Source organism: Neolamprologus multifasciatus, chromosome 17 (assembly GCF_963576455.1).
Source record: "Neolamprologus multifasciatus chromosome 17, fNeoMul1.2, whole genome shotgun sequence".
In the NCBI taxonomy this organism is placed as follows: Eukaryota; Metazoa; Chordata; class Actinopteri; order Cichliformes; family Cichlidae; genus Neolamprologus; species Neolamprologus multifasciatus.
In genome coordinates this window covers 28,545,409-28,571,074 of record NC_140455.1, presented here as the reverse complement: position 1 = coordinate 28,571,074, position 25,666 = coordinate 28,545,409, and the positions used below count along the sequence as shown (strand labels likewise).

General features: G+C 42.4%; 1 protein-coding gene across 1 annotated transcript in view; it reads left to right on the top strand.

The window, feature by feature from the left end:
• Positions 1 to 11,581: 11,581 nt before the first annotated feature.
• Positions 11,582 to 25,666, top strand: part of LOC146499569 (proline-rich protein 5-like) — a 30,288-nt gene continuing 16,203 nt past the window's right edge. Inside the window, exons 1-7 of the mRNA XM_085137923.1 lie at positions 11,582 to 12,226; positions 15,575 to 15,657; positions 19,155 to 19,322; positions 20,016 to 20,096; positions 20,642 to 20,748; positions 22,704 to 22,795; positions 22,866 to 23,006. Coding sequence (XP_084994049.1) covers positions 15,632 to 15,657; positions 19,155 to 19,322; positions 20,016 to 20,096; positions 20,642 to 20,748; positions 22,704 to 22,795; positions 22,866 to 23,006 — 615 coding nt within the window. The 5' untranslated portion in view covers positions 11,582 to 12,226; positions 15,575 to 15,631. The remainder of the gene's footprint in view (positions 12,227 to 15,574; positions 15,658 to 19,154; positions 19,323 to 20,015; positions 20,097 to 20,641; positions 20,749 to 22,703; positions 22,796 to 22,865; positions 23,007 to 25,666) is intronic.

Sequence of the window (25,666 nt, the reverse complement as noted above, 5' to 3'; positions counted from 1 at the left end):
TCTGAGTGGGGTTTTTTGTGTATTATTTGGGTTGTTATGGCTTAAATAGTTTTTCTCTGCCGACTCAAACCTTTCAAGTCTGGATGAATCACTCCATAATAATTAGACATTCATTAAGAATGTATTCTTAACCTTCCGCTGAGAGCATTTCTGGTGATGCTGCTATCTCTCATGTCCTGTGTCAGGTCTTTGCTGGACTTTTTCCCTATTTCTTAAGACATGACTTTCAGATACTTTTCATCGGAATTATTTTTGTTTTTCTGGGGGTTTTTTTGGCCCTGCCACTTTTTCTTTTGTCCTCCCACTTGTCCAGTTTTTAAGGCAACACAAGTTTTTGGCTACTAGCTCTTTGGGAATCACCTTGATGGTGCAAAAATGCTATTTTTTTTCATGCCCAACTGCATTATCTTTGACATTTTTCACATATTCAACTAAAGAAACAGGAATGATGTGTTTTGCACATCTGCGCAACAACACAAAATGCTTAAGGATATAATTTACAATCGATTCTTTGTTAAGTTGTCTGATATGTGTAGAAACAGTACCGATTTAGGTTCTTTTTTTTAATGTTTGAGTGATTCATGGGTCGAGGAGTAAGGTGTAAGGAATGGACTACAAATGAGTGAAAAGCAGACAAATGTCTTAAGAAAAACTTTGAAAGGCCTCAAGAAAACCTTGAGAACTATTGCTCAAAAGGACTTTGAAAATGCAAGAAAGTCTGACTCGTTGCAAGAAAAATACAAAGCAATGAGAGGTGGCTTAAGACTTTTGCACATTATTGCAGTAAATATTATTATTATTGTTATGTTTGTAAATTACAAATTCAGACAGGTTTCTGTTGTCTGTGAGCAAATTGAGACGTTGTTATTGCAGTACCAGTTCTTGCCATGTGGCTGCAGCACCTAACTGCATTCAGTCTGCCACCTGCAGGTTTTACAATATATACTGGCCTACTTCCTGTTATCCAGACTTTATTAAAGAGCTTCTTGACTCAAATCCAAACAGGAAACAGCTCGTTGTGAGGTGTGAATCTGTGCTTATTATCTGATACCGTGGATACAATGAACGCTGTTCAGTTAGACCAGAGAGAGAGAGGCCAGAGGAAGGAAGAGAGGAAGGAAAATGAGTTTTACCGGTACATTAAAACAATAAATTTCCATCATGCAGTTTTCCTGCTATGTTATGAATACTACACTGCACGCAGCAGTCCTACAGTGGGATTGTAGGGATATCACTCTGCACTTAGCTACACTTAGTCTTTCAAAGCTGGAAGAAGATATGAGGATACAAGAGGTACACATTTTCAGAGGTATTGTCATTATTTATCTCTTAGCTGCTGCTGTTTGTGCTTGAAGGGGACGGGGGGCTTCCAATATTCAATTTCTGCAGTCTCAAAGCTCAATAGAGGACAGATGGTACACAAAACAAATTCTGAACTTCATGCACACTTGGACTATTTACACCACAAATGACAAGGTCTCATATTCTCTCTACAACAGATTACTAAGACATATTTGGCTTCTTTAAGCTTTGCATCAGATGTTTTTAATCTATCGTCCCCCCAGTATGTACATAAAACTTGTTCACCAGGTTTCTAATGTCACCAGTTACTTGCTGATGCAGATTTAACTAACTACAGTATATTGAAATAACAATATAACGGCGTTTTTTTATTACAGAGAAATTCAATTATTTCTACTTCATGTGGCAGGAAATCACAGACATGTGAAGTTTGGGTCGATGGAGGCTTGAGAACAAGAGTGTGTGTGCGTGCACCTGCGACAGAAGCAAATCATAAATTAAGATCTAATATTTAGCGTTTTATCTTAATAGTGGTTTAGATGTAAAATGCATTTTCTGAAAAAAAAAAAATCAAAGCAAACAAATACATTTTTCTTCCATCCATCCATCCATCTTCATCCGCTTTATCCGGGGCCGGGTCGCGGGGGCAGCAGCCTAAGCAAAGAGGCCCAGACCTCCCTCTCCCCAGCCACCTCCTCCAGCTCATCCGGGGGAACACCAAGGCGTTCCCAGGCCAGCCGAGAGATATAATCTCTCCAGTGTGTCCTGGGTCTGCCCCGGGGCCTCCTCCCGGTGGGACATGCCTGGAACACCTCACCCAGGAGGCGCCCAGGGGGCATCCTTACCAGATGCCCAAACCACCTCAGCTGGCTCCTTTCGATGTGGAGCAGCAGCGGCTCTACTCTGAGCCCCTCCCGGATGGCTGAACTTCTCACCCTATCTCTAAGGGAGATGCCAGCCACCCTTCGGAGGAAGCTCATTTCCGCCGCTTGTATCCGCGATCTCGTCCTTTCGGTCACTACCCACAGCTCGTGGCCATAGGTGAGGGTAGGGACGTAGATCGACCAGTAAATTGAGAGCTTCGCTTTTACACTCAGCTCCCTCTTCACCACGACGGACCGGTGCAGCGTCTGCATTACTGCAGCTGCAGCCCCAATCCGTCTGTCGATCTCCGGCTCCCTTCTCCCATCACTCGCGAACAAGACCCCGAGATACTTGAACTCCTCCACTTGGGGCAGGACCTCATCCCCGACCCGGAGTGGGCACTCCACCCTTTTCCGGCTGAAAACCATGGCCTCAGATTTGGAGGTGCTGATCCTCATTCCCGCTGCTTCACACTCGGCTGCGAACCGCTCCAGTGCGAGCTGGAGGCCCTCACCCGATGAAGCCAACAGAACCACATCATCCGCAAAGATCAGAGATGAGATCCTGAGGCCACCAAAGCGAAAGCCCTCCGCCACTTGGCTGCGCCTAGAAATCCTGTCCATAAAAATTATGAACAGAACCGGTGACAAAGGGCAGCCCTGGCGGAGCCCATCACCCACCGGGAACGAGTCCGACTTATTGCCGGCAATGCGAACCAAGCTCTTGCAACGGTTGTATAGGGATCGAATGGCCCGTAGCAATGGGCCAGACACCCCATACTCCCGCAACACCTCCCACAGGACACCCCGAGGGACACGGTCGAATGCCTTCTCCAAGTCCACAAAACACATGTAGACTGGTTGGGCAAACTCCCATGCACCCTCAAGTATCCTCGAGAGGATGAAGAGCTGGTCCAGTGTTCCGCGACCAGGACGAAAACCGCATTGTTCCTCCTGCATCAGAGGTTCGACTAGCGGACGAACTCTCCTTTCCAGCACCCTGGCATAGACTTTCCCGGGGAGGCTGAGGAGTGTGATCCCCCTGTAGTTGGAACACACCCTCCGGTCCCCCTTCTTAAAGATGGGGACCACCACCCCAGTCTGCCAATCCACGGGTACTGCCCCTGATCTCCACGCAACATTGCAGAGGCGTGTCAGCCAGGACAGCCCTACAACGTCCAGAGCCTTCAGGAACTCGGGGCGGACCTCATCAACACCAGGGGCTCTGCCACCAAGGAGTTGTTTAACTGCCTCAGTGACCTCGCCCCCAGAAATTGGCGGGTCATTCCCCTCATCCCCAGACTCTGCTTCCTCCTTGGAAGACGCGTCAGTGGGATTAAGGAGGTCCTCAAAGTATTCCTTCCACCGCCTGACAATTTTCTCAGTCGACGTCAGCAGCGCTCCGCCAGCACTATACACAGTGCAGGTAGAGCACCGCTTTCCCCTCCTGAGACGCCTGACGGTTTGCCAGAACCTCTTCGAGGCAGTCCGAAAGTCTTTTTCCATGGCCTCTCTGAACTCCTCCCACACCCGAGTTTTTGCTTCAGCCACTGCCCGAGCCGCATTCCGCTTGGCCTGTCGATACCTGTCGGCTGCCTCCGGAGTCCCACAGGCTAACCAAGCCCGATAGGACTCCTTCTTCAGCCTGGTGGCTCCCTTCACCTCTGGTGTCCACCATTTGGTTCGGGGATTACCACCACGGCAGGCACCAACCACCTTGCGGCCGCAGCTCAATGCAGCAGCTTCGGCAATGGAGGCGCTGAACATGGTCCATTCGGACTCGATGTCCCCCGCCTCCCTCGGAATGCTGTTGAAGCTCTGCCGGAGGTGTGCGTTGAAGATCTCGCGGACTGGGGCCTCTGCTAGTCGTTCCCAGCACACCCTCACTACGCGTTTAGGTGCACCAGGTCTGTCCAGCGTCCTCCCCCGCCACCTGATCCAACTCACCACCAGGTGGTGATCAGTTGACAGCTCAGCCCCTCTCTTTACCCGAGTGTCCAGAACATATGGTCGCAGGTCTGGTGATACGATTACAAAATCGATCATCGACCTACGGCCTAGAGCGTCCTGGTGCCACGTGCACTTATGGACACTCTTATGTTCGAACAAGGTGTTCGTTATGGCCAAACTGTGATTAGCACAGAAGTCCAATAACAAAGCACCGCTCGGGTTCAGATCAGGGAGGCCGTTCCTCCCAATCACGCCCCTCCAGGTCTCGCTGCCGTTACCCACGTGAGCATTGAAGTCTCCCAGCAGGACAACAGAGTCTCCAGGTGGAGCACCTTCCAGCACCCCCCCCCCCCCCCCCCCCAGGGACTCTAAGAAGGCTGGGTACTCCAAACTGCCACTCGGCGCATAAGCGCAGATGACAGTCAGGACCCGTTCCCCGACCCTAAGGCGCAGGGAACAAACCCTCTCGTCCACCGGGAAAAACCCCAACGTACCGGCAGCAAGCCGAGGGGATATTAGAATACCCACCCCAGCCCGCCGCCTCTCACCAGGGGCAACTCCAGACTGAGACAGAGTCCAGCCCCTCTCCAGGAGGCTGGTTCCAGAGCCCAAGCCGTGCGTAGAGGTGAGCCCGACTATATCTAGCCGGTACCTCTCAACCTCACGCACTAACTCAGGCTCCTTCCCCACCAGAGAGGTGACATTCCATGTCCCTATTGCCAATCTTGGCAGCCGGGGGTCAGTCCGCCAGGGCCTCCGCTCCTGGCCGCCACCCGGCACACAATGCACCCGACCCCTATGGCGCCTCCTGCGGGTGGTGGGCCTGCGGGAGGATGGGCCCATGTCTCCTCTTCGGGCTGTGCCCGGCCGGGCCCCATGGACTAAGGCCCGGCCACCAGACGCTCGCCCTCGGGCACCCTCCCCGGGCCTGGCTCCAGGGCGGGGCCCCGGTAACCCTATCCTGGGCAGGGTAAACTGTTCCCTCTGTGTTTTTTTCATAGGGGTCTTCTGAATCGCTCTTTGTCTGGTCCCTCACCCAGGACCAATTTGCCATGGGAGACCCTACCAGGGGGCAAAAGCCCCCAGACAACATAGCCCCTGGGATCCCTGGGACACACAAACCCCTCCACCACGATAAGGTTGCGATTCACGGAGGAGACATTTTTCTTTCATAACATTATTATCTTAACAAACACACATTTATCAGTGCATATTGATAATTTAATCTCTGTCAGAAAACACAGACAAGTTCATGTTGTATTGTAAGTTCAATGTGTATTATATCAACAGACTGCTCACTGGTTTATGCTACAGTAACACTTCAAACCAGTAACTGAAGACTGTGACATCAACGATGAACTTGTGATCCTGTTGCCTTTGAAATGGTTTCTTTGAAGACAGGGACCAGAACTGTGCATACTTGTAATGGTCATTAATAGCTGAAGGTGAGGACAACACCAGGCCCTACCTATCAAGACAGGGAGACGCTGGCTTACATCATGCCAGACAGAAATGCTACTATGACTTTAGGCATCAGCTGGTGATCTATTCAGTCGGTGACCTCATCAAAACTCATCATCAACCTGATGGACAGTGTAACTTCAATTGTTCACGGGCCCCGTCTGGGTGTCACAGAAGCTTGAGGAGGTCAAGTACAGGTTAGCCAGGTTTGACGCAGGCAAAACGTGGGAGTCTTCCACATCATGAACATTCAATCACTCTATTCCTGGATATTCTTCTTCTGGGTGGTGGGCTCCAGTAAGCAAGGGCCCAGAGGAGACGGGTGCGGGGGACTTGAGCCTTGCCCTCGACTCCAGCAGATGGCGACACAAACCCCTGTCTCCAGCATTGCCTGATGGGGAGGCGTTTGTTTCAACTGGGTGCAGCTGAAAACAATTATCATTGCTATTAGTGGGAGATGTGACAGCCGTTGTTACAGCATTGCACCACTAGTCACTCCTCCTTTGCCAGGTCTTTTTTACACACTGTGAGTGTGTAACGGCCAGTTTGACGGTGAGCAGAGTCGAGTCCCCGGTTGCAAAGAAATACATTGCAGATGAGTGAGTCATAAGACTGACTCAGATTAGAAAATGTTGGCAGTCTTTCTGCATTTATATATTAGACTGTGCTTAACCTTCACCAGCCTGTCTGAGACCGATTGCAATCAGTCCAAATTGGTGACTGACGAGATTGCAATCGTGACGGTCACCCAGAGGTTGAGGTTGTTCAGCACCATCTACTTGCAATTGGTTGCTGAAACCAAAATAAATAAATAAATAAATAAAGAAGCAACCACAGATTTTCTTTTAAGTCACAAGAAGGTTTCCATCCTATTATTACTCCAGTGTGACTGAGACATTATGATCCCTTTTGAAGTCTAAAGCTGGGGGTGCGATGTGGTGATTTTTATTTGTTACGGTAGTTGTTTCTAATTCTTGGTAACATGCAAGCAATATAACTCTAGAATTGAACTCATCAGAAAAATCTGATCACTGACTGCTTGGGTGGGCTGGCAGCACAAATAACCACACAGGAAATTGGGTTGTTTGAAACACTGTTCCATTAAAGATGCCCTAAAAAGAATGAACACCAGGAAAGTTTAATGACTCAAAGCAACCACACATGTTATCAAGAATAGTTTTGAGCTACAGTTCAAGGTAAGACAGTAATGATATTTTTGAGGAGAAAATAAGCTATTTTTCAAAGTTTTACACACACATATATATATATATATATATATATATATACATATACAGTTCATTAAAGGTGGTTCAGAGGAAATAGTGTTCAGAAACAACATAATTCCTGATGTTATTATTATCACCATAATTATAATAACAGATCAAATGAAAACTATACCTGTACTTAGTCATATTCCAAATCTATCCAACGCAAATCTGACCACAGACACACAAACATCCGCATACAGTGTAAACTGCTCACTCACACAACATAATTATAATTGCATATAAATATTAGAAGTGATCTCTTTCAGTTCTGCACAGTCCCACCCCTTCCAAAATCCGTTGAGCTGCACAAATCTGCGAACAAAAATAAGCTGAAGTGCAGAGCAGGCGTGACTCAGGCACATTTTTTATGCGTGCAGTCTGCTTTGCGTCCAACAGTTCATACTGTTGTATGAAATGAGAAAAAACACTTTAAAGACCAAAGATGGAGGTGGGAGAAATGGTGGTGAGGAAAATGTTTGCATATGTGCGTGTGTGGGGGTCTTCAGATGTCATGTGTGGGTGAAGATAGAATTACACAGACTGTACACTGAGAGAACAGCCAGTTCTAGGCTACAGTTTATGTAAATGTTACAAAAATAAACTTCAGATATGATTTTCCCTGCGTGAACCTACAGTCTTTAAGAAAAGCCTGCACGGTTTACGTGTTATCTTGCCAGTCAGACTATTTTATCTGTATGTTGAGGAAATGCCTGCCTTGATATTCAAGAAGAATTTACACAGATGTTGCTGTGAAGGCAAGGGGATCATCAGCTGCCGACCAGCTAACTGTCACAAGTGTCAAATCTTTTATCTTAATTGGTTTGTTGATTCTACTGATATTGAGAGTCAGTGCAAGCAGAAAACACCCACAATCCAATTTATGTAATACAGAAACTATTTTGTCTGAGAACTCGTGTGGGGTTTAGTCACTGCAGTGTTTAAAGCTGAATGCTAGCAGGCTGATTTTAGATTAAAACTACACCAAAGGTCATGGAAATGCACTCAACAGCTGATAAAGTGTCTAACTCTGCACCAAATAGGTGAGATAATGATTGCATTGGGTGTGTCACCTGTGGCCTCTATTTCTTGATGTGCATCTTGAGCCACAGAAGCTTTTTCTGTCAATGTTTTCAATATTTGTGTGATAGCAGCACACTCTGTCTTTACGGTGAGAAGAAATAGCCAAAATAGCACACAGGCTTTGCAGCGTCCCGACATTTTTAGGGTTGGGGTTGTAACTGCGGCTGTCAGTTTGACTTCTAGAAAGAGTTTCCTACGATGTTCTTGTGATTGTAAAGGTTTTAGTGTAACTCGAAAATGATAAGCAAGCTTTAGGTAATAACTTTGTATGTCAAGGCTTATCTTAACCACAGGTGAACCACACTGACAACCACAGATAACAAGTCAGCCTAGGAGTCACTGACTGCACCATTAATTTGCAAAGCGCAACCAGGTCAATTTTCAAAGTACTTCTTGGAAATTTTGCAGCACAAAGCAGGAAGTGGTCATTGTTTGCCAAACTTTATTAAATGAAAGACAGTCAGACTTTTTCACAATATCAGATGACAGCAAAAGTAAATGTGTTTATATCAACTTTGATATATGTTTAACAATGCCAGCCGTGCATATTAAAAAGTCAAAATGCATGCTCCACAACTAAACAGTTAAACAGATAATACATAAAGCCAAATATTTGTGATAGTATAATAACATAGGAACACTCAGATCATTAGTATCATGCTAGTGCTGTAGCAGGACCTACCAGTGTAAGATAAAGAGCTATTTCATGACAGTTTAAGTGTATATATTTTTGATAATGGCATAAAAAAACATGTGTGTGTGTTTACTCAACAGTGGTCACCTTTGTATTCTCTTTTACTGCAAACATTCCCTTAGTATATAATCAAGGTCTGTTTCAGTTGTTGTTGCAACTTTTGGCCAAAACACCAATGATTTCTTTTCTTTGTCCATCCAGTAATTATGTATATGTTTAGAAAAGTTAATTTTTGTTTTTAGATAACAAATTTTATACCAGAATCAGTCATTTAATTAGCCTACAAGCTGAAATTATATAATAGTGTCTTCAATCTTGCACGTCTTAAGCTGTCAGTTGCTTTCCGGTTATCTTCAGCTGCCCTTGAATAAAGCATTTAACCTCGTAACTACACCTTGGGACACTACTGAAGCGGAACACCCAAACCAGCTTGTGATCTGGGTAAATAAGGTCAGGTCTGACTCTTGCCCTGTGGTACTGAAGGCAGGTTAAAGATATTTTTTCCAGTTATAATATCACACATAACACAGATTGAAACAAGGACAGGCAGCTGAATTTGAGTAGCTTTATTAAAGCTGAAAAAAACTTTAAATTGAAATCATGAAAAAATATATCATTTTGTTTCTCGCATTGACAGCATATTTTCTAGTTTTAAGATAAATCTCTTTTTTGGTGCACGAGGAATGATGTTGTTGTTCCTGTGTTTACCTGTAATCATGTAGCTGTGTAAGCAGAGGCTGCGGGTCTGCACTGGTTGATGTGGGCTCATAAGTGGAGTCGTTAATGTCATTATGTAACATTAAGTTCCCGCTGCTGTTTCCTTTTGTCTGTGGGCAGCTTTTCTCCTGTCCTATCTGTTTATGCAGGGTAAATAGTGCCCTAGTTAGTCTGCTGTCCGTGTGCGTGTTTGAGTATTTCAGTAAAAGTGTGTGTTCACCTGTGCTTTAAAGAACTTTTCCTATGTGTGCTGTGTGTGTTTGTTTGTTTGTGTTGGCTCAGATAGACTAGAGGAGATGGAGCTTGACACAAGCAAACACTGCCTCTATGCAGATGGACTTCAGAGTTAGACTTCACTATTAATATAAACAGGGTTATATTGTATTGTAAAATGTGATTTGCATCCATAGTATTTGTCTTTTCATTCTTTAAGACTATTTGTACACATGTAGTTTCAGAAGAGTGTTACATTAGTAGATTGTGTTTAAGATTTTATCCATGTTAGACCATGTTAAGATGTTGCCTCTCTGAACTTTTATAAAATCACAAAATAGTTACCCCAAACTAAAATTGTTAAAACAGTTATTTCAGTTTGCAGAGCAGGCATCATTGGAAACACATGACAATAATTAGGTCAGGATAAACCAGTGCAGAGGTGGGTTGCAAAGTGGCTTGCAGGGACAAGGTAAAGTCAGTTAAGTAGCACAAATTCAGCCCTTCTTCAGTCCTCCTCAGGCTTTTTAGATTTTTATTTACCCTCCACTTGCCAAGGTTAGGGAAAGGAAACCATGATGGGGAAGCTGTCACTGTTGTTACAGTTGTTACGGAAGGTAGTTTCTCAGCAAGAAACTATTTATAAAGTGCATGAGATAGAGGAAATGAAAAATGAAGACCAGGGAAGTGTGAGTTACCTGTTCCAAAGCTTTCAGGTTTCACACATATAAGGAGCAGTGCAAAACTTTTTTTCTCTTGAAGCAATAAACTAAATGTATTTCATATCCTGTGTAGCTTCGGAAAGATTCTTACGGTGTGCTTTGTGGTCTTTCGACCAAACAGCTTCCTTAGTTAAAATAAAGTGTTGAAAGTGTTTTGAAAAAGTGCGAAATGACAGGCATAAAACATAAAAGGCAGAGGGTGTGAAAGAGCGAGGGGGGGGGGGGGGGGAGCAGATTCACATATAAAGAGTGGAAGAGTTAAAAGCATTGAGTGAGTCCAATCACACTCTAAACAGAACGATATTAATCATAGAAAATAACAAAAAATAAAGCCATTGCTTATGTGGACACTAAGGATGACAGAGTTTTCTGAAACACAACATTCATCCTGTACTTACTGGTGTCAAAATACACATTTAGATACACAGATATCCAAATGCACGTCCAAACTAAGCAGGTTTCTGGTTTTTGTGGACGTGCGTTATGACACTGGGTTAAAGGAATGTCCCTAAACCAACACTCACTAACTACAAGAAGTTGTGTCATTCATTCACTACAGGTTCGGCCACACACGGGTGATCAAAAGCACATTCTGTGGAGACTCGAAACTGAAATTGGTGGCCGTGTTAAAAACTGTGTTTGTGGCTCAATACAGTGTAAACCTGACTTGTTTATGTAATGTTATCTGATTAGTGAACTTTGTCACTGTGGCTCTGTGTTGGGGTTTTATGCTCCAAACAACCATTAAAAAACAATCTGGCCTTGACCGGTTGACTTTGCTGTTATAAACCTGCTTCTTATTACAGGGGGAGGGGAGGGTGAGAACAAAAGATCTACCTGCATGTGAGTGTGATGCACTGTCAGTAGGAGTTGAATGCCTGCAAACAGACTGCAGTTTGCTGGATGTGAAACACTGAGCTCTGTGGTTAATGCATTGATCTGTACATTAAATATGAGTGATGCTAATGGGCCAAGGCAGTGCTGATCACGCCACATAGAAGCCAGTGTAGCTGCTGAGTAGCCTTGTCTGTCCAGTGATGGTAAAAGCACAAATGTCCTGTAATGTTTAGCAGGCTGCTGTTGTATTAGTTTGGCTGTGAATTATTTCACTATGGATTAAACATGACGGGACTTCATAAAAATGTTTGCAACCAGCTGACATAGCTGATTCTAATGTGTCATAAAAAGTTGCATTAAGTTCAGGTTTCTCTTTCTTTATCAGTTGTCTGCGCAAGGTGCATCTAAATGAGATCCTTTGACTTTCCTTTGTTGCCACCAACAGGTTATCGTTTTTCTTACAATAAAAAGCTATGAATATGTTTGCTAATTGATGAATTTGCAAGGCTTTTATTCATTTATTGGTTTACTTGTGGATCAACCTTCCATCTCATCTTTGCACCCCGTGCAAACTTTTCAGTGTCCGACAATCGAAGGAGTGGAATCTTTAAAAGATCAAGCCTCGGCTCTTTTCACCAGTGGCAGTACACGTGCATGCCATGTAGGCCTACCTGTAGGTGTTTTGTGTGTGTAGTTCACACTCTGGGCACACACACGCTAAATCACAAACATTTTCCATATTCTACCGACCCTTGCACACACAAAGCATTTACGCACACCCCCCCACACACACCAGCCTCCTCCTCCTCCTCCTCTCTCTCTCTCTCGGTTTTTCACTTCCTCCCTCTCTTTCTCTCTGTCGGAGAGTGACTTATACCGCACTGACAGCTCACAGCTCACGCTGGCTGCTGTCTGATCCTCATATCGGATCTTTTTAGGATCGCGTGCGCCACCTTTACGCGCTCTTGTCTGGGCTGACAGGTTGGAAGGGTGCGCTGTTATTTCCCATCCTATGGAAATCCAGTCCTCACAGAAAAGCTGGAGTTACCGTTAGCTTTGCTACGCCATTTAAACTCAAGGAGCACTTGCTTTAATGGAGCGAGGAAGACGTCTGCAAAAGTGAGTATTACCTACTCTGACCCAAGTTAAGAAGAGGTGTTATCCACTAGCTGCTCGTGGTTTGTAACGAGAGAAGAACAAATACAATATATAGCAAGCTCGTCTCAGATATTGAACTGAGCCCAATATATGTAACCCATATAATATGATATGGTATAAAATTATGGGTTCTCCTTTAAATGCTTTCCTACCAGGGGCTATCTTTACGCGCCATGGTACCTATTTCTGCGTATTGCATATTTTAGACCCGTATTGCATACAAGCTGCCCACGGGATGACAGGACAGCCTGTCTTGATGAGTGCTTGTCAGAGCAGGATACTTCTTAAGCAAATATACACTCGTGGTTTCCTTTTTTATATACATCAGGACCTCCAGTTTGTGGTTTGGTTTTCTACCAGAGTGGCTAGTGCAGCAGACAAACCTGCTGCAAGACCCAGACATTTATTTCAGCACTTGTCTGGTGCAAGGGTTGTAATTTCCCTGCCGTGCTGCCATTCTGCAGAAAGAAATGTGTGCCTGTGTGTGCCTGTGTGTGCTTGTATATGCGTGTGCATGTGTGTATTTTCCAGTTGAAGCAGATTAAGGGTGTTAATTTTCAGCACCAGGGCCCCAGATATCTACTTAGTCCAAACTGTCTGTTGGTGAGTGAGAGTAAAGGAGGAGGCTTTACACAGAGAGAGGTCAGGCTTGAAGTGAGTGGGAGAGGGCTGGTTTTGTTTCATGCAGTGCTCATGAAATACTGACCAGATGCTGAATGAGAAATGCTCTGTAGCCCTCATAACCGCAGTCCATGAAACCACAGTCCCTGTGCCCCAAGCAAGCCATTATACCACTCTGTATTGTGGTGCAAGAAAGAGGCAGAAGCAGACAGGAGTGCTTGCAGACCAAGGTTTAAGCCTCGGTTCATGTGTATCATTCAGTTCGGATACATTTTCAAGAGCACGGCCAAGTGTAAGTTACCAGAGCCTCTGTGAGCCATAGACAGCCATCAAAGGAAGTTGTGACTGTTCTACTCACTGGATTTTAACCATACATTAACATTAGCAGCTCTAACACTGAAAGCGTTGACTTTCCTGCCTCCTAAGTGTTTGACCTTGATTTCTTACTGAGCGTGTGCTTCATGTAAAAATGAGTCAAAAATAAAACAATGAAAATATGATAGCTATGAAAGTCCTGCTAGTTCATATAACTGCAGCTGTCAGGCAATAAAAGATCATGGTGTATATTGCATAGCGGCAAATACAGTTTCCAGGAACTGAAGGACGAACCACTGGAGAGTTATTGCACCTGTGTTTTAATTTAAATAGGTCATGATTACCCTGATTATGACCTGTTTCACCTAATCACCACCTGCACTGCACATGAAACTAGCCAAACCTATATACTTTTTTCTTTTTTTTTTGAAGCTCCATAGTGTTTTATAAAAAAGATGCATAAATGTCTGTGAATAACTTTGCATTTTTATTTTTCTGGGTTGTTTTTTTTCAAAGCATGCAGTAAAAATAAAGTTGCTTTGCTCAAAACTTAAAACCATTGAAACAGTTTCAGGATAGGTGAGGATAAAACCGACTAAAGTTGACTTGTCTGATGTATCAAGTGTGACATTCTATCTATGTATGTGTGTGTGTGTGTGTGTGTGTGTGTGTGTGAGAGAGAGAGGGGGGGGGAGAGAAAGCAGGGGCATTTGAGTTTGCGGAAGGATCAAATGTCTGTCTCAACCACTTTACTGTAATTTGATTAGAATAGTGTGTCTGCTTCGCTAGTCGGGCGGGTATCAGTGAGTTTATCTGTCTGATAACTGTTTTATAGTCACGGGAAAAAGAAAGTACACCCTTTCTCAGTTCACCTGGTACTTACCAAGTTCTAGGATTATTTAAATGCAACAAATGACATGTTACACCGTGTCATTCTTTACTTAACAAAGTGAAGGCAAAATGCAGAAGCTGTGTGCGGAAAAACAAAGCACACACCATCTTTAAAAAACATGTAGAATCACCTTTAGGAGCGATAACTTGATGTAATTGTTTTCTGTATGACGCTGTTGGTCTTCTGTCGTTGTGGAGGAATTTTGGCCCACTCACAGCGTTGCTTCAGTTCATTGAGGTTTTGTGAGCATCCGTTTATGCACAACTTCTTAAGGTTCCACCACAGCATTTCAGTTAGGTTGACTAGGCCATTGCAGTGCCTTGTCTATTTTCTTTTTTAGCCATTCTCTTGTAGATTTGCCGCTGTGCTTGGATCATTGTCCCGTTGCATGACCCAATTTCACCCAAGCTTTGGCTGCATGACAGACGGCCTCACATTTGACTCGAGAATACTTTGGCAGGAGTTCACGGTTGACTCAGTGACTACAAAGTGCCCAGGTGCTGTGGCTGCACAACAAACCCAAACCATCACCCTTCCACCGCCGTGCTTGACATTTGGTATGAGGTGTATTCACTGATACATGTGGTGCTTTTCACTGTGGGCAGACTTCTCCACTATAATCTTCTCGGTGCAAAGGGCATTGTTCCAGATCCAGAAGTGTTGTGCTGCCATTTTCAGAGAAAAGACTTTCTCCCTTTAATCCTTCCAAACAAGCCACTTTTGTTAAGTCTTTTATATTTATTTTTTTTTAACTTGCACTGTCATGAACTTTAACATTTAACATGCTACATGAGGCCTTTAGAGTCTCACTGCATGTAGCTCTTGGGTTTTTTGCGGCTTCTCTAAGCGTTTCACAGTCTGACATTGGGGGAAATTTGCTGGGACGTCCACTCCAGGGAACGACTATCAGGCAGCTATCTCGACTGTTTTCGACTTGTGAATAATCTTTCTTACTGCAGAACTTTGGACTTTGGAAAATTATGTTACAACCCTTCCCAGATTGTTACTACTGTTACACATGTGGCCACACCTGCTGATGATCAGTTGATCAAGTACATTTAATTATGAGCACCTTTGAGACTACTTTCCCTATTAATTCCTGTTTATTAGGCAAAGTACAAAATATCGTACCTATTTCATATCACTGTCCTGAGCTGAAGTATGTGGGTGTCGCAGTCTCTTTGTCTTTTATACGCCACACAGATTCCATTCTGCGATTCTGTAACAAAAAACTCTGTAACAAGTTTAAATATTTCAGGGAGTGAAATGAAAACAACTGTTAGTGTTTTCCTCTGTGTTCTCTTGCTGTGACATGTCAATATGTGCTCTGTGATAAAGATGTGTTTACTGAGGTTTCATTAAATTAAAACTGAATGCAGTTTTCTAATTTTTACAGAAGTTAAGTGGCTTAAAAGTCGCTGATATTAGCTGACAAAATATATATTTGTTACCTAATAATCCTGCTTGTTTCCTTTTTTCAGATGTTGATTCTTCAGTGGCAGTTTCAGGGTGGTTGCTAGCCATCTGTCGAGACTAACATGGAACGAGAGGGCTCATTTAGAAGGTAAGCATACACACACACACACACACACACACAGACTCACACACACGCGGAGACACACACTTCACCAGCAAGTCGTATTCACTACACAGAGTTCCATTTTTTCCATCCTTTGAGACACACAAATGTCGATCAAAGTGAAAAACACACACACACACACACACACACACACACACACACACACACACACACACACACACACACACACACATTCCTGAGTGACCTCATTCATGCTTTCACTCATTCAAACATCCCCATTGTTTAGTAATCAGAGGGCAGCTATTTGTCTTTAAACTCGTCCTGTTGATTTAGTGCCAAAAGAAAAGATTTTACTTCCAAGTTATGTCAGCATCCTTTCGTTTATAAAGTAAATACCTTTTTCCATTAGAACAATAGACACCATGTGTAGTTAAGTTGTTATTGTGAGCCTCACCATTGTGTTTTATCTTCTGCATCATCCATTTTTCAGGAGGAAGCTTTTGGCTCAAACGTGTATAGATTCAGTTTCGCTCTTTCAGAGGTGCAGCTCTGAACTTAAACTTAAAAAGTCGTCCTGACTTTGACATGAACTCTGCACAGGGATGTGTGCTGTCTTTTTGCATGTGTGACTGAGCCCAGGGCTCCAGTTTCTTGCTCTGACCCATTTATGCAGAGCTGAACTAAGATTCAGCTTGACAGATGGACCAACAGCAACTATACCTTCCATCTCCTTTTCCTTATTTATTTATACTCGGCTCAGATTTTCCGTTCCTTTTTTTCTCGTGAGCTTTCGCACTTCCTTAAAATTCTTTTCATATCAGTGTGTCCGCTGATTACTGATCATTCAGTATGGAGAATACCAAAAATACTGAAGGTGCAATATTAAATAAATAGAGTCATTAGTCTGTATTTACAGCTTAACTACAGCTTCTCCCACACTCTGGGAGGCGAGTGGAAGGTAAAGCGAAATCTGTGTCACCTTTAAATCCTTCCTCTGCCTCTTGGCACCATTCGAACCTCAAAGGGTTCCTTTGTTCGCCTGACACAAAAGCTCACAGGGTCACATGCTGACCAACTGGCACAGACTGGCAAAGGGAGAAAAAGAAGGAGAGCGGTAAAGTGGGAGAGAGGAGTGGGTAGAGAAGAGCACAAAGGGTGACGGTGGGAGAAAAGGAAAGTGAAAAGGATATGAGAAGAGACAGAGACAGGCCTTGTTTCATCTCACAGTCATGGAGTGGGGATATGTGGTACCTTTTCAGTTGCTAGAGTAAGTACAATACCTGCAAGTATATTTGAGGTTTTTCATATTTGCTAAACAGATTTTTTTTCTTTTGCTGGACATTAAAAAACACAGTATTGTAGTAGTTAAGTATACTGCAAACACATCTTAATGTGACTGCCATTTAAAGGTGTTTTTTAAATTTTCGATTCACCTGTAAATTCAGAAGTGACTGAGTAAATGTTTGATAGACATTACCCAAAAATGGACATGTGCACTTTGTTTGTTTGTTGGGTTAATTTACTAAAGTTTAAGTATTATTAAAATCCAAATATTAACACTTTCATTTGCAGAAAAAGACTCAGAGCACTCTTACTATCTCTAAAGCGCCTTTTCCTCTTCATCTACCTCTTTGTACACTCCTCCCACCCTTCTTTTATCTTTGTAATGTCTGTGGTTTCAATCTCTGCTTCTTCTTTGTTTTTTACTGTCGACATGCTTTGTTTGCTTTTTCTGCACCTGATCCGGCATGTGTTATATACCTTTATCCACACCCTGTTTCTTACTCTCTTCTTGAGCTTCTTACTCCCAGGTCTTTCCCCACTCTGTTCTCCCTGTTTATTTTTATCCTTCTGTTCGACTGGCACCCATCTCTTTGCTCAGTGTTTGAAAAGCAGTATCGTTCCCAAGCTAGTGTAAACATCAACAGATGGCTAATAAAAAGCAATCACCTGTTATTAAATGCTAATTTTGAAAGCCATCAAAATCTGGAAAATGACTGAAGTGTATTTGCACAGCAGCTGATACTTTCATATTTTTCCCCATATATAAGTAACATTTTACAGTATAACAGCTTTTAATTTGCATATGCTAAAATGAAGATCATACATGTGTTTTCTATTTGTAATATATAACATAGCTGCTACATTTTCAGTCCAGTCCTTGTACCTGGCTATTTTCAGTGGATTGTTATTATTAAGCTTCTTAACAAAGTATGATCTATAAAGTATTCAAGCATAAAAAAGTAGTCTAACTTCAAGGATGAACCAGTGTTGGGTGTATATATATATATATAACAGGTGTATTAGCAAAGAACCAATTTTAAATGACATCTTTAGGCACTTTTTTACTAACAGCTTGTCACACACGCACATAATTTGGTTCAATTTCTTTACTTGAATCTACAAAAAAGGCCAAATATGACACAGTTTGACAGGCATAAAATAATATTCATTAGTATTCCCAAACACCTGGTAGCTGAAAACATATCTTGGCACAGTGTGCAGTGTCTCCTGAGGAAATGGGACAAATGGATGATGAAAGACAAAGTGGCAGGCCTAAAACGTATCTACAGCCGATGAACTGTACTTGAAAGTAATGTCCTTAAAAAATATGGAAAAAAAAAAGACGTGACACAGGTGCAGAGAAGTGCATCTGACCTTTCAGCTGATCTGTCTGCAATTCACTGGAACCTCATCCAAAATCTTCTCATGTAAAGGTTGGCTGTAAAGAAGCCATTCTTCTGGAAGGGAAAAAGGCTGAGGAATGCCAAATTGCACAAGAACTGGCCTGAAAATCAGTTTGACATTTTTGGTGGAGGTGGTTAGGAGCGAGGTGCAACAGTGAGTGTCTACATCCAGCTGCAAAACACGGTGGAAGCTCTGTCACGATTTGGGGGTGCATTTCAGCCAGCGGTGTTGGAGATGATGTCAACGCTGATGGAATTATGAACGAAGAAAAGTACCATCAGATTTTGATCCAACATGTAATACCACCTGGAAAATTGGCAACAGTTCTTTCGCACAATGGTGATTGCAAACACACTGCAAATGCAGTAAAAGCAAACCTGGACAGGAAAACACACAAGGGAACATTTTTGGCCATGGACTGGCCTCCCCAGAGTCCGGACCTCAACATTATTGAAGCAATCTGGGATCATCCCAATAGAGAATAGAGAAAAAGGCAGCCAGAGAAAAGCTTTGAATATCCTTGAGGAAATCTGGGGAACTTTTTCTTGTAGAGAGATTACAAAAAATCTTTCCTAAGAGAGTTCACACCAAATATTGACTTCCGGGCTTGTTAGAACTGTACAAACTTATATAGCGTATAAATGGTTGCACATTCAAGTGCAATAAATTGTTGCATCTATTTCCCATTTTTCCAGCAATATTTAAGGAAATGAAATTAATTCATTTAGATGACCTTTACAAATAAGGCTTTTCACATCATCTTTTCCAGTAAATGTAAGAAATGAAAGTTGGCGCTTACAAGCATTTTCTCTTTCTTCCTATTGGCTTTCAAGGAGCCTCCACAACAAACTGAGGTTGGGGACCGGCTCGTCCTCCAGTCTGACTGACCTCTCCCAGGCAAAGACCCCAACAGGAGGTGGGGAGAAGGGAGGAACAGAGGAGAGCAGCAGAGACAAAGGGACCCAGCAGAGGAGGGCCGGGGCTAACGCCACCTGGAACAGGTTAGCCCTGTCTATTATAACCAATGCCAGTTTATATTTTAGTGAATACTTTATTTTGTTAATGGATAAGCCATCACACATTTTTACATGAACAAGTGCTTGTGCGTGTGTTTCCTTTACTAGTGGGAAGCTCTGTCAGTGCTGTTGTCCATGCTATGAATAGGACAGTCTCCTTTCACATACACATGAAAATACATATACGCACATGGACATCAGCTCTTTCTGCCTGCCTTCTTCCCTCAGGGTCCATCATTACCACACTTTATTTCCATCCATCCATCCCTTCCTCACTCCCTCCTCCTTTTTTCCCGTTCTTCTTTGGATTTCTTTCTTCTCACTCTTTTGTATGGTTGTTTCTAACGGTGTTTCTGCTTTATCTAACACTAAACATCACAGAGTAGAATGCAAGAGCTGTCAGTTTGCTGGGTGGCTGTAAGGCTATGTGAGCAAATTAAACTGGACGCAAACCTTCAGTCAAAAAAGTTCATGCCCGTCTCACTGTAGTATGTTTTACCTTTCCGATGGCCTTCCTTTGGTAAAGAAACCTTTTCAAAGTTTATTTTTAACCAGTTCTTTTGAGGTGGCTTCAAGAGCTCACCGATTGTTCAAATGGCACAATTAAAATAAAATAAATGTATGTATGTGTGTCACTCTTTCTAAATTCATTTCGCCTCTCTGTGTGTTTATTTCTAGCATCCACAATGCAGTAATCTCAGTTTTTCAGAGGAAGGATCTGGGAGAAAATGAACTCTACAATCTGAATGAAGGTGTCAGGTTAGCTGTCTAGTTTTATGTCTCTTGCTGGCCTTTATATTTTAGAATATTTGATTAAATTATCACTGCTAAAGCTTTGATTTCCCATCTTACCTTACTGCACCAGAATATTTCTTACTTGAAACATATACAAACATGCTTACAAGTTAACACAGGCATGTTATACTGTTCATAAATTGCATTTACCTTAAAATTGCTTTACAGAAGAGACACTGTATCCTTGGATGGAAATGCAGCATCTGTCATTTTAGTGTATTTAATCACACAGTGTTTGTTCTTTGAGCTGCTGATGTTCAATTATGATACTGAGTCAGTGTTAGCCTTTGCTAACTGTGGAAAGTTTTATTGAAATTTCCAGATGTTATGTATGCAGTGTGAGCAGCATCTTTTCTCATTTCCTGAGTCTGATGCTCTGTAAACACAGCATTCTGCAAACAAATTATATCTGGTTCATTTCCAAGGCGGTATCGCTGATGATGTGTGACTGTAAGCATATCGCTTCATGTCCAGTATCCACTCATGTGCTGTAATTATAACCATTGCAGGCAACTGCTAAAGACTGAGCTGGGCTCCTTCTTTACTGAGTACCTTCAGAACCAGCTGCTCACCAAAGGAATGGTCATTCTGAGGGACAAGATTCGCTTCTATGAAGGTAAACACAAATTATTGAGAAAATAGACAGAAAGTGGAACGTATATACAGAGTGAGAAATTTGAACCTTTATTTCTATGATGGTATATCATGTTTTGAATAAAGAAATGGCTGCTAGAGACTGATGTTTAAACAGTTTGATTACAAGCTTAAAATGTAGACATAAAAGGGTAAAAAATAACATCACGGTTGTCCCTTTAGCCTTATAAAATATTTCTTTAAAGCTGTGAGATGTCAGAGCAGATTTACATGGATAGAATCTCTAATTATGCAAGTTTGTAAGTTTTTAGTTTGGATAAGAATGGCACAAACACAGGTTTTCAGGATAATTGAAAAAAGCACCCAATAAAAGAGCTACAGCCTCTGTAGGCTTCATATTAAATGTTAAAGTTCATCACATTATGATTTGTTTGGAAGGAAAAAGTCCCATGGTAGCACAGCTTAGGTTTGCAAAGTTGTATCTGAACAAACCACATGACTTCTGGAACAGTGGAGATGTTTGGAGCTAATGCACTTCGCCATGTTTGGAGAAAACCAAACACAGTATATCAGCACAAGCACATCATACCAACTGTGAAGCACGGTGGTGGAGGCGTGATGATTTGGGCTTGTTTTGCAGCCACAGGACCAGGAGTTGACCATTAACTGTGAGGTCATCTGTTCAACAGACAGCTAAAGCTTAGACAAAAGTGGGTCATGGAATGATCCAGAGTACAGCAACAAATCTGCAACAGATTGGCTGAAAAAGAAAAGAATCAAATTGTTGCAATGATCCACTCAGAGCCCTTTTTTTCTTTTAAACATTTTATTTATTTTTAACAGCAGAGCGTCCTGCAAAAACTTTTTTTCATATGACTGTACATGTCTAAAGCTCTGATATATCAGAGCCAAATACCAGGGAGAAACTCAACAAAAGAGCAAGTTCAGAAATATTAAGTTAAAAATGTGTATTAGCTGGACGTTTAACACCACCTGTATCTGCTTCTCAAGTAAATTGTGTGTCCTTCATTTTAATGGGGGAAAAAAACAACCTTTTGTGTCATCTAGGTTACTTATTTGCAGAGAATTTTTTTCACCACGGTAAAAAAATTCTACAAAATTCTTTGCTGAGTCTTTAGTTTCAACTCCTTTGTTCATAGCCGACAAAGCCTTCTGGCTTTGATGAGGTGTTCACACTACCAGTAGTTTGTTTCAGGGGAAGTCCGAGATTAGTGTTTTATCTTAACATGACACAAGTCTAGTCTCTAATGGTTTCAAACAGGGCCAAATAATAACTTACTAAAGAAAATTCTAGATGCAGAGGTAACTGCATTAGTTAAATATTACTTTGACTGGTAAGATCGTGGCATTTTTTCTGCACAAGGACACACAGAAACACACACTGATGCACGCACACAGGTAGAGTGAGAGAAAGGTATTTTGTAGTGTGGTAAATGTGTGACCTTTATTTGAAGCACTGCTGAATTGATATAACGCACACACTCTGATGGTGACAGATTTGTGTGACAGAACCGTCATCACAAAACCAGACAGGAAGCAATCCTTTACGTCAGTTAGTAAGAAGGTTTGCATGTGTGTGCGTGTGTGTGTGGTGTGTGGTGTGTGTGTGTGCATATGCAGAAAAATGTCCCACCAGAAATAAAAGAACAAAACTGTAAAGTTGCTATCTGGATTATCAGATCTGTTTTTTATAGGTCAATAAGTATTTTTGCAATGACACATTTTTTTGATCTTCTGCCTCTGAACTCTGCCCTTGTGTCAAACAATGAAGCCGTGATTATAGTTCAAACCTTGAGCTTGAATTCAAGGACTCCAACAACAGTATTACATTAACTATTTGGAAACTACAGCCACTTTTATCCATAGTCCTTTAAGCATGCTTTCCACAATCCCAATATCGAGTTTACTACATCAGTCTTGATACTTTTATAACTGATCTGCCTGGTTGTATCGCAGGTCAGAAGTTGTTGGATTCTCTGGCTGACACGTGGGACTTCTTCTTCTGTGACGTTCTGTCCATGCTGCAGGCCATCTTCTATCCTGTACAGGTACACATTCTTGCAAACAAATACTCTAATTAAAGGCCTTCATCACATTGAAACGTCTATATATCATCAGGGAAAGGAGCCATCAGTCTGTCAGCTGGCTCTTCTTCACTTCAGGAACACCATTACCCTCAACCTTAAACTGGACGAGGCGCTCTCTCGGCCCCGAGCCCGAGTTCCTCCCTCCATCATACAGATGCTACTAATACTACAGGTGAGGACACACTTTTGTGGTCTGTCTCGCCCATCCTCTTCGTCTAATAATCTCTCGTGCTATCTCTTATATCAGTGTGCACCATTTAACACTGATATCCATGACTTGATGACTGTGACATGAGTGAACAGGGTAAATGGCAACAGATGGAGAAAGAGGAGCAGAGGGTAGAAAAAGTTGTTGCTAAGGGATCCCACAGGAAGTAATCTCAGTGTGAACACAGAGCACGGTTGTCTTCCCATGACCATTCAGGACCCTCTGCACGCTGTTTGTCTGTGCGAATTATGAGGATTTATGCTATCATTAAAGGCCGTGACAACTTCACAAGAGCTTTATTAGACCTCTGTACCCCTTAGCTCAGTTGATGTAAATTGTAGTGGAGGCAAAGAGTTGCTTGTCCATTTCTTCACATTTTTTAAAAGTTTTTCCAATAATTTATAATAATCTGCTTATATATTTTCGTTCAGTTTGTTACATTTTATATTTGATGCCTTACAGTAACTTCTCATAGAGTTTGCACAGACCTAAACAGCACAGACACCACTTGGCACCAGGTGAGGCAGGGGTCCTGGGTCACTGTGGTGACTATAGCAGTGGTCAGTGTTGGGGAGTAACGGAATACATGTACCGCCGTTACGTATTTAAAATACAAAATATGAGTAACTGTATTCTGTTACAGTTACCGTTTAAAAAGGTGGTATTCACAATACAGTTACTTTGTTGAAATAAATCGGTATTTTCCTGATTCATATTGTGGCGGGTCAGGACTGTTTAGGTTTTGTTTGAAAGCTATGTTCTGTTGTTCCAGGCGGCAGCGTTACGGTTGCCATGGTTACAGGGTGTCGCTCTCTCTGCGACTGTTTCCCCTGGGTGAGAGCACCTTTTTGTCGTTGTTGTGCTAAGCTAATAGGCAGAATGCTACAGGCATAGCCATAAAGAATGTAGCCTCATAGGCAGTGTAGTCCGTGCTGCAGGGAGAATGGACTGCCATACTCGTTATGTGTCTGTGAGCGCGAGGAGGGAGAAAAAGGAAAAGTACGAGCTGTCATCAAGCAGAAACGGGAGCTGGAAGCATGTAAATATAATAATAACCACTACAGCCAAAAAGAGTGCCTGATGAGCCCAGTTGTAAGTAAGCTATTAAGACACGACTGTACACTGTGTTCGTGTTTTCCTCTGAAACAATAAGTTCCGTTGGAGCAGCCTTTCTCTGTCTCTCGCTAGCAAACTTGACCCAGACAACAAAGTAAAGCTAGTTTTCGGCTATAAGCTGCGGACCTTCAGTAATAGTAATAAATCACATTCATGTAGTTGTAAACAGCATGATAATATATTAAGTAATCCAAAGTATTCAGAATACGTTACTCTCATTGAGTAACGTAACGGAATACGTTACAAAATACATTTTGGGGCATGTATTCTGTAATCTGTAGTGGAATACATTTTAAAAGTAACCTTCCCAACACTGGCCGTGGTACACCCAGAAAGTCCATTCTGTTCATCTGAATGTTTTATTTTAGTGAAACTGACTGACTGATGACTGAGCATGGATGAAGATATAACAGTGGCAATGTCAGTTAGAGAGATCTGATCTGCTTATGGGGCCACATGAAAACAACAAAAGTTGAGTTTTCCTTCTGGAAGTGGAGTCCAAAAATAAGAGCATGGAAAGCAGAGCAGGTAATAGCAATTAAAAATACAATGATGCATAACTAAATGATGCTAGTGTTGTCTTAAATGTAAGGGAGAGACACGTGAATAATGTGACTTCCACTAGCGTCACATTATTTCTTTTTGTATAGTTTGATGTTTAATATTAGTTAACTTAGCAGGCAGAGTGGTGTAGTGTGTGCAGCTGAGTTTAATGTGGGAGCTTGTCTTGTTAGCGTAGCTGGCATGATGAAAGCACATAAAAGCTAGTTGTTACAATATTAGCACTTTATAACCAGTCAGTTTGGTCTTGTCCATTGTTACCTAAATGCAATGGTTTCTTCCATTTCTAGAGTAATAATAGTAATTGACATTTTATAGGGCTGCTGTCGTTGTTGGTGTCACACTGTTTGGACAGGCCGTGTGAACCCCTAACAGACTCCAACATTAGCCACTAATAGTCTCTTTCATGTGGTCTTGCAGCACGGTGATGGGGACTCTGCGTAGTGCTCCACTTTTTTTTTTTTCCTATCTCAGTGTAAATGTAACTTATTTTACAGCCATAAGCGACCATATTTAAACTAGAGGTTGGAACAGTAAGTTATCAGCTAAGGCAATGTCACAGTCTGACTGGAATAAGTGAGGTGTATCCAGGTACAGACACACATGAGGAGCCAAACTGAGCTTAACGAAAAGTGAGCCTTTATTTTGGGGCTGACACTCACAGACAAGAAGCAAGACAAAATCAGGGAAAATCTAAACTTAAACTGGGAAACAATAACTAAGACTTTCACTATGACTTTGAGAATGAAAACCATGACAGGATGTGGGGTAGGTAGCACAGACGACGCGACAATGAACAAAGGGAGACGGAGGACTTAAATACACACATGAGGTGATCAGGAGAAGTGGAGACACATGAGGACACAGTTAACTCGAATGAAACATAATGGCAACACAGGGGAGAGTAACACTGGACACACTAACATGAGACACGGACCTTCAAGGTA